The sequence below is a fragment of the Ananas comosus genome, unplaced genomic scaffold, assembly GCF_001540865.1.
Source record: "Ananas comosus cultivar F153 unplaced genomic scaffold, ASM154086v1, whole genome shotgun sequence".
In the NCBI taxonomy this organism is placed as follows: Eukaryota; Viridiplantae; Streptophyta; class Magnoliopsida; order Poales; family Bromeliaceae; genus Ananas; species Ananas comosus.
In genome coordinates this window covers 2,256-19,396 of record NW_017891367.1, presented here as the reverse complement: position 1 = coordinate 19,396, position 17,141 = coordinate 2,256, and the positions used below count along the sequence as shown (strand labels likewise).

At 39.9% G+C, this 17,141-nt stretch overlaps 1 protein-coding gene and 2 pseudogenes across 2 annotated transcripts; all 3 read right to left on the bottom strand.

Annotated features, from left to right (window-relative positions):
• Nucleotides 1-6,671: 6,671 nt before the first annotated feature.
• Nucleotides 6,672-13,185, bottom strand: LOC109704867 (G-type lectin S-receptor-like serine/threonine-protein kinase At2g19130). Of its 2 annotated transcripts, XM_020225647.1 has the most exons (3): nucleotides 13,053-13,185; nucleotides 11,761-11,928; nucleotides 6,674-8,774 (listed from the first exon to the last, which is right to left on the bottom strand). In XM_020225647.1, the coding sequence occupies exons 2-3, from the start codon at nucleotides 11,872-11,874 to the stop codon at nucleotides 6,756-6,758; spliced, it is 2,133 nt and encodes a 710-aa protein (XP_020081236.1). In that variant the 5' UTR covers nucleotides 11,875-11,928; nucleotides 13,053-13,185; the 3' UTR covers nucleotides 6,674-6,755. The 2 variants fall into 2 exon arrangements, with proteins under 2 accessions (XP_020081235.1, XP_020081236.1); XM_020225646.1 differs by lacking the exons at nucleotides 11,761-11,928; nucleotides 13,053-13,185 and adding an exon at nucleotides 9,053-9,532 and having other exon boundaries at nucleotides 6,672-8,774.
• Nucleotides 13,041-13,942, bottom strand: LOC109704869 (annotated as a pseudogene).
• Nucleotides 13,943-13,965: 23 nt separating this feature from the next.
• LOC109704868 lies at nucleotides 13,966-15,431 on the bottom strand (annotated as a pseudogene).
• Nucleotides 15,432-17,141: the final 1,710 nt, after the last annotated feature.

Genomic DNA, 17,141 nt, shown 5'->3' with positions numbered 1-17,141 from the left:
TGATTTAATTTTTAATTTATTTAATTAGAGATGCGGCAAAATTGAATGCATGTATGGTGTACTAATTTTTAAAATATCATTCTCTGCGCATTGCATGAACAAAGTAAGATTGAATGGCTTCCAAACAAATAGTTGCTGATTTAAACAAGGGCAAGAAATTGGATGGTGACAATTATGATATTTGGCACCGTAAAATTCAATATGTTCTCGCTGAGCAAGAAGTCCTGAAAAACCTGAGCAATAAAATGGACCAACCCACGGAGGGCACTAGTGCCCAGGCTCGCCGAGATATGGAAGCCTACAATAATTGGCTTAAGAAGGATCGCATTGCTCGCATCACGTTGCTGAGCAGTATGCAGAATGATCTCTTGTGCGAGTGTGAGCAGTATCCGACTGCGTATGACATGTGGGAGGCTCTCAAAGCAAAGTTTGGTGCAACTTCGGCTACAAGGTTGCGCAGTCTGACTATGAGGTTTGACAGTTATAAGAAGCGTGCCGATCAGACTATGAAACAGCACGTTAGAACCATGTCAAACATGATTCGCGAGTTAAAGTCGGCTGGCGGCACCTTGACTGATGAGCAGCAGATCCAAGCTACGATTCGCTCTCTTCCCAATTCGTGGGAACATATGCGAGTAAATTTGACCCATAACGACAATATCAAAACTTTTGAGGATGTTGCGCGGCATTTGGAGTTGGAGGAGGAGCGCCTTGAGGCTGTTAAAACTCCAACTGCCAATGCTGCTGAGTCAAACTTTCGCAGGACATCTGAGTTCAAGCGAAAGAGGACTACTGGGGCTCAAAATCGTAGCGGATCCGCGCCTAAGAATGCGAAGAACACTAAAAGAAAGAGAAGCAAACGAGGTGGCAAGAAAGACAAGTCAAAGATGACTTGTTTCAACTGTAATCAGCTGGGACACTTCGCTCGTGATTGCACTGAGCCGAAGAAGGTACAACTCTGTCCCGATTCTCGCTCTTTTGTTTCTTCTAACACGTTTGTTGCTGAATCTCTCCCTGTGTGGATTGTAGACTCAGGAGCAACAGACCACGTAGCGAGAGATCGGATGGAATTCGTCGAGTACCGTCGCGTGCCTGCTGGGAGCAGAAGAGTATACATGGGGAATGATTCAAGTGTCGATGTGTTAGGCATTGGCACATACAAGTTGATCATGCAAGGTGGTCGAACTTTATATCTACATGATGTACTTTATGCTCCAGGAATTCGGTGGAACTTGTTTTCTATTTTTGCTATGCTACAGTTAGGCTTTTCTTTTCGTTTTGAGAGTGATGTAGTTAAGATTCATCTTGGAACTATTTATTATGGAAGAGGTTTTATGTCGAATGGTTTTATGGTTTTGGACATTGATTATAATATTAATAATTGTGATTCTTTTTTCCTGCTATCTTCTGTTGAGAATGATCACAATGTTTTAATTAAATGGCATGTACGTCTTGGTCATATTGGGCAGGATAGAATGACTAGATTAGTTAGAGACGGGTTATTGAGCTCGCTCACTAAAGTCGACCTACCCACTTGTGAACATTGTTTAGCGAGAAAAGCGACCCGAAAACCATTTAATAAAGCTTCAAGGGCAGAATTTTCTTTACAATTAATCCATTCCGACATTTGTGGCCCAATGAGTGTGAGGGCAAGACATGGTGCTTTTTACTTCATCACATTTATAGATGACCATACGCGCTTCGGTCATGTTTATCTGATCTCCCATAAGTCTGAAGCATTGGATTGTTTTAGACGTTATATTAATGAGGTTGAGAATTAGTTAGATATGAAAATTAAATGCTTAAGAACTGATCGAGGCCGCGAGTATCTATCTGAACAATTCAAAAAAAATTATGTGATGAAAAGGGAATAATCAGACAGCTGACAATTCCTGGCACTCCGCAGCAAAATGGTGTAGCGGAGAGAAGAAATCGCACCTTGCTTGACATGGTTAGGTCAATGATGGCGCAAGCAAATTTGCCTGTCTCCTTTTGGGGAGACGCATTGTTAACTGCTGCCTACATTCTTAATCGTGTACCCTCCAAAACAGTACCTTCCACCCCTTATGAATTATGGACAGGCAGGAAACCAAATTTGGAGTTCCTGCGTCCTTGGGGTTCGGCAGCTTATGTACACAATACTTCTCACAAGGATGGAAAGTTGGGTCCTAGAGGGAGAAAGTGTATCTTTATAAGATACTCTGAACACTCTAAGGGATACGTGTTCATCGGAAAGCAGCCTGATGGAAGTTTGACTGAGATTGAGTCACGAGATGTTGAATTCCTCGAGGAGGATTTTCCTTATAGAAGTGAGGTTCGAAATGAAACTGAGTTCCATGAGATGGATGACTCTGACATTGGCGCTTCTATTCGCTCAGTTGAGGCAGAGGAGTGCGCTCCGAAACCTACCTGAAAAAGGAACAAGATAAGTAAGGGAACGCAGCGAATTTACCTTTAGAATGATAACGAAGCACATCAATTCGTAAAGAGACGACGCAACGTAGTAGACATTCCCCCGCGATGTTTGAGAATTAGAGAGAGAAGGAACAAGCATTTCCAAAATGCGTATGAGAGCATGATGAAATGATAGAAAGCCTAGATAACCTTACGAGGCTCTATCATATACACATATCTCAATAGGCATGGAAAGAGATAGACAATGTGGAGAAGAAATAGATCGAATAAGAAGATCAAATCATGATCTGCGACATGAAGATATGACAATTGAACCAAACAAAAGAGAGAAAAACAAAAATTAGGGTAAAATAAATGAGTTTTCAAGATTAAGCGCAACGCAGACAGTTCAATTGATAGGTATAAGCTAGGCTCGTCTGGTAGCAAAGGGTTTTACCCAACGAGAAGGCGTTGATTACGAGAAAACCTTCTCTCCTATCGTAAGGTACCTTCTCTCCTATCCTAAGGTTTGCTTCGATCCGCCTAATCTTGGCAAGTAAAACTGCACGGGGAGATCTATATGGATTTGAAACTTTACCAAATGGACGTTAAAACTGCATTTCTCAATGGAGAACTGGATGAGGAGATCTATATGGATCAGCTTGCTGGCTTCTCTATAAAGGGTGAGAAGCATAAAATTTGTAAGCTCCGACGATCCATTTATGGATTGAAACAGTCCTCTAGATAGTGGCATATTCGATTTCATCGAGCCATCACTGAAGATGAGTTTACGGTGATTGAAGAAGATCACCGTGTGTATGTTAAACGGTCTAAAGAATATTTTCTAATCATTTCCTTATATGTTGATGACATTTTATTAGCTGGGAATAATAAGGAGATGATTGTCGCCACTCAGACGTGACTGTCCTCTAATTTTGAAATGAAGGACATGGGCGAAGCGAATTATGTGCTCGGAGTCAAGACCCTACGAGATCGTTCACAGAAACTTTTAGGTCTGTCTCAAGAGACTTATTTAAGAAAAGTTTTAGAACGATTTTAGATGCATAATTGCAAACCCATTGACACTTCTATTGCTAAAGGTGAGAGTCTGAACCTTAATCAGTGCCCTAAAACTTCTGAAGAAAAAAAAAGATGAATCGGATTCCATATGCTAATGCGGTCGCGAGCCTGATGTATGATATGATGTGTACTTGGCCTAATATATGCTATGCCGTGGGCCTGGTTAGCCGTTTTCAGTCAATCCGGGATTGGACCATTGGAAGGCTGTTAAAAGGATATTTCGTTATCTCAGAGGTACGATAGATTATGTGCCGTGTTATCAAGGTACGGATTTACGTCTCATCGGTTATAGCGATGTGGATTAGGCTGGTGACCTAGATAAGCGTAAGTCGACCTCAGGATATGCATTTTTTCTTGACAATGGCGCCATATCTTGGAGTAGTAAGAAATAGACCTGCGTAGCTCTATCCACAATGGAGGCGGAGTTCGTGGCGTGTTATGCAGCGGCCCAGGAGGCTATTTGGTTGAGGAGGTTTCTTCGAGATATTGGAATTGTCGCTTGTACTTCCGTTCCTGTGACGATCTATTGTGACAGTATGGCAGCGATTGCATACACGAAGGACCCGAAATATCATGGCAAGACAAAGCACATCGACTTAAAATATCACTTTGTTCGTGAAGCAGTGGCGCAGAAAGAAATAATCCTGGAACACATCTCTACGAGTCGCATGGTGGCAGATCCTCTAACTAAGCCTATTGTTAGAGATTCTTTTTTGGCTCATGTTAAAGCTCTTGGACTCCGTAGAATTTGATTGTGTAGACAGTCGATTATTTTTTTATAATTTCTTGGTTATTTAATTACAAATTATTTTTTTTGGCAAAGATATTTGATAAAATTAGTACACGTGCATTGTTATTAAACGGATTGATAGTATGTCACAGGCTGATTGGCCCTCTCACACGGGCAATCATTCTTTTCGGCGCTGTAGAGAGCGAGCGAAAATTGAGGCATTAATAGAAGCCGCCTTGGTTGGCACCAAGATGAGGTCATTAATGGGACCGCATACGAATAGTCCCACGATTCGTATGGCCTGTATATTAAGAGCCGGATGTGAGTTCACCGTTTGGCGCTTGAGATAGCGAGCAAATGGAGAACTCAGGCTAGACACTCTGGGAGTGACTGAGCTAAGATCCGTATGACATTGAGAAAGACATACGCTTATTGGGATTTTCTGTCATAGCATGTATTTCATACTACATGTGCTGGGCGACTAAATAGAGAAGATGAGTGAATGGATCCCTGCTTCCTCATCGTGTGAGTTCTTACGGACATTATTTTGAGACGATGTCCCACATATGTTGGATGCCCTTAGTGACTTTTGACTATGTCATTAAGTGAAAGAATTGATGTTGCTACTTTGGCATGTTTCCTACGGCTATGAGTGATGCGGCTTTACGGGGCATCGCTGGGAAAGCAATCAGTTCTCAACTCAGTGGCATGAGGGCTCAAGGAAGACTAGTTGAATTACATTAAAACACTTTGACTCATTGTCGACAGGTTGTATCGCTTCAGTATAGCGAAACAACCATGAGTATAGTGTCATAATGTGCGCAACAGAGGTTAGTATGGCTCTTCGAGGGATTAGAGATGCTGAACCTGATGTAATTCAATGGTCTAGGGCATCACGAGTCTAATATTTTTTCTTTGAGGGTTGAAGTCTCTATGCTGGCCGGATGTGGTTTCTAGTATAGAGCTCCCAAAATGCAGGTTGACTCGGCGGTCGCACTGTTCATTTTCCTGTATGAATAGAATTAATAGTGGTGTGATGTTGAGGAAGTGGTTGCGATGGCATCGATCCCGTCATGTGCGAGTGGGAGATGTTGGCATTCGGTTAAATCGAATCGGGTACGCCCATAAGCGGGTTCGATCCGACGGATATTATGTTATCTAATTGGATTAGGATTAATCTCGCTTTCAAATTGGAAAGTTGGTTAGAGATAAATCCTAGTCATATTAGGATAACAATTAATACGATTTGGCCTTATCTCTAACGCCATAAGGATCTTGGAATCCCTTATAAATATGCGGGCGATCCCACATAACGTAATACACGGAAAGAACGGAAACAGAGAGAGAATAAGAAAATAATAGCGAGAAACCACATCCTCCATTGACCTATTATTCTAGAGGGACTTGCACGGTGGATTTGCGATCGCGCTCGTTTGTAGTTCGATCCACCGCGAGTTCGAAGAGTTAGAAGATTTTCAAGGACGATCCGAGGACACGTGAATCAATCTAAACGATCCGGGCTCATCGCGTTCTAGCGCGAATCGCTTCCGCAAAAAGGTACGAACGAATAATTCCGCTGCGTTCTACAATATATTCCAATTATTGATCTAAAAAGATCCATTGTTTGTGATCACTAAGGTAAGGTTTCTGTCATGGCCAATAAGGTGGCAAGTGTTGGGTGACCTTGTGACAAGATGGGCCCTACTTTAGGCTCGAGCCCAGATCAAGCCCTTATTGGGTCCAAAGCCAAAGAACATTTGTTAGCAATTATGGATTAGACCCTTCTTTCTTGGGCCGGGCGTATCAGTAGTTGGGCCGGAACGGCCCATTAACGCCCCATCCAATGGCTTAACAGCTAAAAAATGCAAAATTTTCATGATAATATATAGCTCCAACAAGTTTTCATGAGGTAAAAGTGCCCAGAAAAAAAGTTGAATTATGAGCCCTTCATTCAACCCTATCGGATCCACTCTGCATTCACTGATCAACACGTAAAAAATTTCTAATTAGAAAGACTTTTAAGATTCAAACGCAAAGCGAACCATGTGACTCGCCAAAGAGTCAATGAGAGCTCATTGAGGAGTGCGTTAGCAGAATTACGCTCTGAAACCAGTCAGATTAGCATATAGATCCCTTAACAATTGACGTTTTGAAATAGGTCCATAAAATTTTTTATGTATTAACATCACCTCAACTTTTGCCTAGTTTGCTTTGGGCTTCTTCTCCAAATTTCTTTACTTTTAACCATAATTTTATCTTATTTCTTCTTTGCTTTCTCCCCCCCCCCCCTCGCACTTCCAACCAAAGAAGCCTGGCTTTGTTGTGAAACTACTGGACTTGTTCGAATGCTAGACAAGAGTAACTTATCTAATACATCTCCTTTTACATACAAAAAATACTATTTGTTATCTGCTGGGCACAGGAAAAAAAAAAAAAAAGAAAAAAAAAAGAAGAAGAAGAAAGGAAGGGAGACGAAGATCTATTCTATAATCTCTAGTGCATATATTTCTTATCTGCAGTGCAACGTATACTGATGTTTCAGTTGAAGTCATTATTTGTATCCCCCTTGAGAGCTCTCACTTGCACCCTGCTCTGCAACAGATGACACATCATCATACATGTGTGAGATTTGATCCTCCATTAAGTGCTGAAGAGACCGCGGAATCCGCGGCACATCCACCTCCAAAACCCCCTCTAAGCTCTGCACCACCTGCCCCATTATTGGCCTGTCCATCTCTGCATCCTGAATACACCAACAAGCCACTCTAGAAGCCCTTCTCACCTCCTCCAAATCGGCTTCGCCACCCAATCTGCTATCCAACAAGCACTTCTCATCGCCCTCGATCACTTTTTGCGCGGCCCATGAAGGATAGTAGTACTTACTGCCCTCCTCAAAGTGCATACTATTCCTCTGACCGGATATTATCTCGAAAAGCATCATGCCAAAGCTATAAACGTCCACTTTCGGGCTAATTGGTAGACCCGAAATCCATTCGGGAGCTAAGTACCCGATTGTCCCCCTCATTGTCGTTAAGACTCGGCTAAAATCGCGACCGATAAGCTTGGCCATGCCAAAGTCTGCAACTTTTGCTTTGAAGTCGGCATCCAAAAGTATGTTACCTGGCTTTATGTCGCAGTGTATGATACATTCTCGGCACTCCTCGTGAAGGTACGCTAATCCCCTCGCAATTCCAAGACTTATCCTATAGCGCATGTTCCAGCTTAGCATGATATCGGAGTCCTTTTTAAACAGAACGGAATCTAGGGATCCGTTCGGCATGAACTCGTAAACCAGAAGCCTTTGGCTACTCTCACAGCAGAAGCCGCAAAGGCGGAGAAGATTAATGTGCTGGATGGCTCCAAGAGTAAGCACCTCCGCCTGGAACTGCTTTTCGCCTTGTCTGGATCCCTCGAGCTTCTTTACAGCTACTTGCGTCGAGTCCGGAAGTGCTCCTTTGAATACCGAGCCAAAGCCGCCACCGCCAAGCTTCTCTGAGAAGTTCTTCGTGGCGTGCCGTAAATCACCATATGAGAATCGAATCAAAGAGCCCTCCACTTTGCTCAATATTTGAGACTTCCTCCAACGTCTGCATAACCAAATTAGTCCAAAGAGAACAATGACCATACCAAGTAGACCGCCGACTAAGCTTACTATAACAACGGTTTTTACTTTGTGTGAATTGTTTGTACTAGGAAGATCAGCTGCAGCGAGTCGGAGATAAACTGTACCACCTCCATGATCACCACTGTATAACTGCTGAAGATTTTGAAGATTGGCCGTCCAGATCAAACAACTGGTATCAAAAGAATAAGCACTACAAGAGCAATTGTTCAAACAAGCCATTTCACACTCCTCAGCACTTATAACCATTAATTTCTCTCCATTACTCGGCAATCTCATATTAATCATCATAAAAAACCCGTCTCTCTCTTCTCCTTCTCTGTTCAAGTTTGATTTAGTCCCACATTTCAACTGGGTTTTCCTTTTACACCCCAAATTCCAATCATTTAGCTCCCATTCCTCATTTAATACTGGCTCAAACCCCTGGGGGCATCGACAAAGGCTCGGGCTTTCCAGGTCGCAAAGCCCAAAAGGTCCACAAAGCGAGGGCACATCACAATGAGATAGAGGTTGAGTAAACACTGGCTGCCACTCTTGTCTATTACTTAGCCAAAGAAATTGCTGCCCTAGCCCTGAAGAGCCCACCACAAAGCGAGTGATCACCGAGCTATCTGTAATTGTATACATAGCATACTTTCGCTCTCGGTTGTCAACGAAGGTGAAATTAAACACAGTTTGTTGTGCAGTTCCGGGAACTGAGGAGAAGTATTGGCCATTCCATAGCCCACTACTCCAATATACTTGAGACCCATTGTATAGTAGAACATATTGGTTTGATCCATCTGGGTCCAAGCTCTCAGAAAAAGGACCACGGGCAGGGTTTTCGGGGTTTTCCCAACAAGTGATGCTTAGATACTCTCCGGTAATCTTGTTAAACCCAAGCCATCCACCCGGCATCCAAGTATCGCCCGGATGGTCGAAGCTCTGCCATATGATCGATGAATTCACCTGTATCGATAGACGTGACATTAATTGTATTCTATCTTATCTTTTTGTGTGTGTGCGTGTGTGTGTGTAAAGATACCGATGTACAATAACAACGAAAAATAGAATAACAAATCTCCTCTGCTTATTATTTCCCATTTAAGGGTAATTATCAATTTAATATGCATAATTAATTAGAGATTTTATGGTCTCTGAGTAAAGAACCTTCAATTCTGATTCTATAATGAGCTTGACTATCAATTCAATCACTCATATCTACAAAAAGGAACTTTAATCCTTACACTGTTTGTGAGAACGAAATTGCCGCTATCGAGGAGAACCGCTGAAGTGGCGTTGGAGTATGAGGGTGTCGAACTGGACAACCAAATCGGAGATTTGGAGCCGTTAAGCAGCACTAGGTTGCCTTGATCTGAGACTTTTAGCTCTGCAGATGAAGTCTTGAATATAGGGGCATCTCTATTTGCAACCCAGATGATAGTTTGAGTTGGGAGTTTTTTGTACCAGATGCCTATGTAAAAGTTGTTGTTGGAGGTGGATGGGGAGAAGAAACCCAACTCAAAGTTGCCTTCTTTGGAGATCAGAGTTTGTTTTCCAGAGAGAGATTGGCCGAAAGAGAGAGAATCAGTTGGTAAAGAGAGATGAGTTCTGAGGGAAAAGAAGAAGAAGAAGAAGAAGAAGAGAAAGGAAGGGAAAAAAGGAGGAAGAGAGAAGCATGGTTTGCTTTTGCTAGCCATTTGGGAATATAGCTTGCAAAAGATGCAATCTTGGTTATCTATGCAGGAGGGAAGTATTAATATTGCCTCATAATTATATGAAGTGAAGATACTCTTAATTAAATAAGGTGCTTAGTTCCTACTACATATTCTCTGTTGTGTCCTGCCTTTCCTCATTCTCTGAAAGGAAAAGGACAAAAGCCACAAATTTCTTTTCAATGTTCTCAATCACTTTTCTACATTTACCTGGTCATAAGATCATCTTATGTTTCTCAAGTAATAAGGGGCTTTGCACATAAGATACATAAAATTATTTTAGGATACGCCAACAGAGATATGTTTAGTAATATTTTACCTGGTCACAGGATGATGGATAGAGGAAAAATAGAACTAACCACAATGCCCTTCAGAATAAGAAAAACAAGTTACCTAGGGATCAATGCTCCTTTCACTAAGTAATACTAAATTAGTTGTTAGCACCATTGGTAGTAACACTTGTCTCGGTATGAGTGATTGCAATCCTTCGTAAGTGTTGTAGTCCTATAGGCCCTAAGAGACAAAAGAAGAAGAAAAAAAAAGGACAACTTTATCCAACTCCATTATTCTAATTCTTCCAGCATGAGAAACTTTTGAACAAGTAAAACTAGGAATCTTTTTTTTTCTTTGAGAGAGATAGGTAGCACGCTACCTGCTTCGTTTATTTCATTTAGAAATAAACTTAGCTAGAAATATGAATCAACTAGAATTCGAACTTGGGACCTCGGGTACCAACCACTAAGCCTTTTGCCGCTTGCTTTAGGGACGGTCGGTAACTAGAACTTTTGAACATGTAAAACTGCTTCAACTATAGTATAATCTAGACCAACAAAAGAACATAGTAACCAACACCTGCTGTGACACTCCTAGGACTTAGAATAGTCCTATATATAAGCCATAATAAAACTAATTCTCTTAACCCAACTATAGCATTTTAGGCGGTAACTAAAATCCAAGAGGTTTGGAGGGTTAAGTGTGTAACGACTAGAGTAGTTCTAGAATGGATGACCCCACTGGAAAGTTGTGCATCATAGTTGGTATCAAAGCCAATCACCTACCAAAAATGTGAGATTAGTCTCAGCCGAGCTAGCGTCAAATAGCCGGTAGAGAGCGGCTCTCATGTGATGGTAGAGAGCAGGTCCCTACAAGATCGGCTAAGGCTAGCAAGAGGAGTCTCACATCGTTTGATACTTGTGAGTGTGCTTGAGCCTGACGAAAACGTCAAGACTTCAAAAGAAGAGGAATATGATACTTCCTAGGATTTTGAATAGTATAATAGGACTAAATCTCTTAACCTAGCTATAGCATTTTGAATGGTGACTAGACCTAAGAGATTAAGAGGGTTAAACGTGCTAGGACTAAAGTATTTTTAGGATGGGTGACTCCCCTAGGAAGTGGGGCGTCACACGTGCTGTCTTTTAATATGAGCTTATCTTGAAACCAATAACCATCCAAAAGGGACAGTTGCTGTATTTATGAGATGGTGTAGCTATCTCATAATGTGTGGTGCCAATTGAAAGATTCAAAATGTATGGCCTACCTTTGACTAGGGGAAAATAATTAAGCAGAGGTTCCAGATATATTCAAATTAGTCAACAACGACAGCAAAAGAAATTTTTAAAACAGAGAGCTTAGTGCAGCATGAGGTAGATATGATGGGAATATTCAGTTTTAGACAGCATCCCTCACACTTATTTGTTCTATTTGCCATAAAAGCTCATTTAGTTTTATGTTTACATAGAGTGTGTGTATTCTTTTTTTTCACTTGGTTCTCAGAAATACAATACAACACATACTAGTCAAGATCACTTAACCTAATCTCTCTCAAAAAAAAAAAAAAAGATCACTTACCTAACAAACAACTGAAGAAAAAGAATAACAAACATCAGGTGACTGAGTAGGTAGAAAGAAAATAAGAAAAAATATATATTGTCTACTTTTAACAAAATTCTATACAAGTTGTTGGGTATTGGAATAAATCTTTATAATAGCTAGGTAAAAGCACATGCCATTACAATAAGCTTTCAGAAACTATGATGTAGATCAAAGTTATAACATAGTTATATAAGACAAACGCGCCCATTTAAGTTGTGCCTGGCTGGAATTATTTTGAGTTTCAAGGTGAACAGACTTGGTGAAGGGAAAAAGCAGTTCTTGGTTAGAAAAAACATTCGTACAAGAAATAGTCAAAGTTGTGCTTTCTCTTTAAAGAAAAAAAAAAGGAAAAGCAAATTGGTAACCTGGGCTTTTCTGTAGGGATTAAGTAATCTTGGAACATGAGATATGTCCAATTCCGACAGATTTGAGCAGCCTGAACTTTTGCTGGCGTAGAAATCTCTCTTTCTTGAATGCATCAAGAAGCAACTCTACAAGTTATCTCAATCTCTTCAAAGTTGGCTTCCGAATCCCTGTTAGTAAGACATATAGAAACTCAGAAGAGCATGCTTGAATGTTTTCCCCTACTATTTTCTGCCACAAATTACTCAGCTACCGAAAGTGTTTGCAGAAGTATTAGCCATAGAACTCTAATAGGATTTTGTTGCAATTTATGAACCCTTATATCACCTAGTGACTTGAAAACTAAACTTTCAATAGCCTACCCGATAAACAGAATAAAATCATATCACACCTCCCTTTCTTTTTAAAGACATATAGTACCTCGGCATACATGATCTGAAGCAAATGAATTACAAATTTCTAATCTAGTCCACAGCCAAGAGGGGAATGGCAATGTGTATATTTTTTAGCTCTACAAGCAATTTGTGATCGAGGAATCATTGATGTACACTGCACTATTTGAATTCCATTTGGTTTCTTTATTTAGTATTCCTTATAGTCTAATCAGGATTCTTCCAAGGCCAGAACGAATTCTAGGCTGTTACAGCAACCTTCATTTGAATTTCATTTCATACTCTTTGATTTTTCATAACTATGGATTATAAGGAATTTAAATAGTGCTAAGCTAGCAAGATTATGAAGAATTCAAAGTGTGTTAATCCATTTGATTTTCGTAGAGGCCTAATTGAAGTAATCTGCTATTTGATTTCAAATGCCTTCCCTGAAATGGGGATTAGAAATACTAACTGAAGTTCATTTCTCTACCGTGGCAATATCGAATCAGTTTATTGTATCGGTGCTAGAAACTTCAGATATTTACTTCATAAAAAAAACTATGCTGACTAATAAGAAATAGCGACATCCCAATTGTAGTAAAGCTGTGAGAAAATTAATTCATCATCACATCTTTACAAAATTCTAGTACAGTAGTAGAAGGAAGCACAGAGATTACAGCACTCTACAACATCAGGGAATTTGCTACAACCTCTGAAACTGCAAAATCAAGGAGAAGTAATAGAACTTGAGAAAATAATTTCACCCAAAGATTTTTCAGGTTTTTATTGGTTTATAAATCTATACAAAGTGTGATTCTTCTTGAATATTATGTACACAATGCTATTGACATTAAACAGCTGAACCATCTACTTAAACCATTGATCTCTAAAATTAGTCAAAGAAATCTCTAAACCCTCACCGAATTCAGTAGCTCTTGAAGAAATCTGGGAACAGGAGGCATGTTGACTTCAAGAAAACCTTCGAGAATTTGGACAACCTGACCCATCGTCGGCCTACAGCTCTCACCACTTTGAATGCACCAACAAGCAACCTTACAAGCTCTTTCGAGCTCTTTCAAGTTTGCATCACCATCCAACTTTGGATCTAACATGATTCATACATTCCCTTCCAAAAGTTTTTCGCAGCCAGTAAAGGAAAAAAGACAGCATTGCCTTTCGCTCCTTGCTCAAAATTCCTTCTCCCTGATATAATTTCAAAAAGCATCATCTCATAGCTGTAAACATCAGCTTTTGTAGTGATAGGTACCCAGCTATCCACTCAGGGGCAAGATAGCCTATGGTTCCTCACATTGTTGTCAAAACTCAACTAAAATCCCGACCCACAAGCTTTGCCAACCCAAAATCCGCCACTTCGGGAACAAGTGACGAATCCAAGAGTATATTCTCTGGCTTAATATCACAGCGTATAATGCAGTCTCTACATTTCTCATGTAGATAAGCTAATCCTCTTGTGGTTCCAATGGCAATTTGGTACCTTGTGTTCTAACTCAAGACCATCGACCTGTTCTCAAACAAATGGCTTTTTAGAGAACCTTTTGGCATGTACTCGTAGACCACGACCTTTCTAGTTCCTTCAGAGCAAAACCCAAGTAAACGAATTAGATTGATATGCTGAATACTCCCAGTCGTGCTCACTTCAGCTCGGAATTCCTTGTCAACCTGATGAAGCCCTTCAAGCTTCTTTACAGCTACAACAATTGAATCAAGTAACAACCCTTTAAAAACCGAACCAAAACTACCTCTCCCCAATTTCTCATGAGAAATTTTTCGTTGCGCGCTCCAAATCACCGTTTCTAAATGCTACAAGGGTACCTCTAACAATGCTTGACAATCTAGCAAGCCTTTCTCTTCAACGTCTCCAAACAGTTATTGACAGAACAACGAGAAAAGCTAGGAAGGCTATAACAACACCAAATACAAACCCATTAATCAGCCCTTTATGGCTTTTGTAACTAGCTAGCTCCGAAGCAGCAAGTTGAAGGTAAAGAGTGCCTCCATCAGTTCCATTATATTCGTCTTGTAGATTATTTAAGTCGCCATACCATAGCGAACATCCACCGTTGTAGGAATAAGCATTACAAGAGCAATTATTTAGGCAGGCTGATTCACAATCGTCGGCACTCCTGACTTCTAAACTCTTAGCGTTATCAAGCAACCTCATATCGAACATAAGGCAGAACATATCTTTTTCTCTGTTTGTCGAGCTGCAAGTTCAATAGAGCATTCCTCACACATCCCCCACCGTAATCACCCAAATCACATTCACCACCATACTTTTCACTAAAACCCATTATACAGTTGAAGAATGGCATTGAATTCTCATTACAGCTCCCGAAAGGCCCACAGAAAGCATACACTTCACACTGTGTTCTTGGCAAAGAAGAGAACTGTATCCACTCCTCTCTTACGTCTACCCATATAAACTGCTTGATTTGCCCAGAGGCGTCTAACATGAACCTCAATACGACCGAATCATCCTTAACCGAGTACGTGAAGTAACTCTCCTTATCATCAGATACATACTTTAAATCATAGAGATAATCTCTAAGCATCTCCAGGACCCCGATAAAGATTCGCCCATTCTAAGTCCCACTAATCCAATAATCTTTGGTTTTGTTCCATTGTAAGAACAATTTAGACCCATTGGGGTCCAATTCTAGAGAGAAGATCCCAGGAGCTGGGGCATCCGAGTTCGTCCACGAAAAAAGCCGTCACCTTTTTCCTGTCATGTTGTTAAACCCTAGCTTACCCCCAGGGAGCCAAGTGTTCGTTGGATGGTCAATGCTCTGCCAAAAAGCCCTAGAGGAGTTGGACCCGTCCCTCAGAACAAGGTTTCCACTATCAAGGATCACAGCAATAGTTGAATTGGAGGTTACATTGGCATTTGTGGACTAAATTAGGGATTTTGATTGGCTGAGGAGGATGAGGTCGCCATTGTTGGAAATGGTGAGCTCTGAGGTGGAGGGGTTTGTGATTGGGGTCTCGCTGTTGGCCACCCAAACTGGTGTTTGCTGTGAGATGGTGTTGTACCAGATCCCTATGTACCATTTTTGGGGAGAAGAGGAAGAAGAGGAGTTACTTGGTTGGAAGAAGCCCAGAGCAAACTTGCCACCTTTGGAGTGGAGCTTTTGGGATCCGGTGAGGGGCTGGGTGGTGTCTGCGGCAATGGAGAAAGGAGATTGAAGAGAGAGAAAGAGGAAGAAGAAGAAGAGAAAGGAGAGGAGAAAGAGAGGGTGAGGAGAGGAGTAGAGAGTTTTTGGAGGACATACCATGGGACTATGGGAGAGAGAGTGTGTTTTGGCATGCAGATAGAGAGAGTGATATCTGGGAGAAGGTTAGGGAGAAGTAATTATTTGGGTAAATATACTCACAATATTGTTGAGCTGTAATTAATATAAGGTTTGTAGACTTGTAGTATAGCTTTTATGGAGAGAACCCTTCTTTTATATATATATATATATATATAACTAGGTTGGAATACTATAAATAACATCAAGCTTTTATTACTATTAAATTTTCAGTCATTGAATAAAAAAAATATACACTTAGAATAATGTGGGCCTACTAGAAAGTGAGTTATTAATTCAATAATATAATCTGATAAAAATAATCAAAGGGTTAAATTTGATAGCGGAAAACTCGATAGCATCAAATGTTTGGTGATATTGATAGTATTCCAGCCGGTCTATATATATATATATATATAATAGTGAGAATTTTAATTAATTTATATATAAAATTCAAATTATATGTAGATTTGCAAACTCATTAATAATGTATATTGTTTGCCGGTAAATTGATTAGTAAATATTTTTTGTTTCAAGCGCTGACTCTTATATTTAAATCACAACAATTCCATAAAAATATACAAATTTACAACTTTGTGCATACAATTGATAATAATAATAATAACATAATCTCTCAAAAAAATTATAATAATAACATACAACTATACAAGTAGCTAATGGTATTAAATGATTCAAAAGTTATTAATAATAATACTACATAATTATTCACAAAAAACTAAGTCTAGTCAAATTTAATAAAGCTAACCTGTGAGTCAAAGGTGAGGCAAAAAATGTCAAACTGGGGAGGCGTTGGAGTGGAGTAGGAGAGGCGGGAAAGATGTCCCCACGGCGCGGCCGGGGCTCTTCGGCGGAGACGACCGGGTACGTGGGGCCCACTATGCTGCGGTTGATGACCTTGATCCCATTCCGACGGTGGGGATGAAAACTGATCCCGGAGAGAGCGAGAGGAAACGAGAAATAATGAGACCTCAGGAAAGGAACATTTATGCTCCGCGTGAGATTGCAGGTAAATTACGCGTTACACATGATTAGATAAAAAAATATCATTTATTTTCGTAAGCAATGTTGTATTGCGCTTTTTATAATGTGTGAGTTGAGGAGAAACTTAGTGCAGTTTTATTCAAACCTAAAAAGACATATTTAACTTCTGAACCATCTATCAATTTCGATAAGTGGTTAGAATGAGAGAAAAAAAAAAAAAAATTAGACACTTAATTTCTTTCTAATTTTTCTTCTCTTTTTAATCATAATCACATAAAGTTATGAACACAATAGCTGCTGTGCTCCTAATAGTATAGCAACCCTACTCTATTTTTATATGCACACTCATAGCTGTTCCTTTGCTGCTTCGATTTTCCACAGCAATCATAAACAATATATATTTCACAGCCAAAATAGTTCAATACTCATATTTAGTGTGAATCAAAATAAAGAGGCTAAATAACTCTTTTGGTTATCAAATTATGTGCCAAGTAACATTTTGATTTTCAAAGTATAATTTGCATCAATTTCTCTCTCCAACTTTAAAAATTATTAAAATTAAATTTTATTATTTAATTTAAGTGACTAAATATTAACATATTTCTGATATAAAAGTAATACGGCATCTTAATCATTGCTGTACTATTAATTATTGCAAGGATTAAAGTCACACGCGCTTCATAATTTATGAAACAAAAA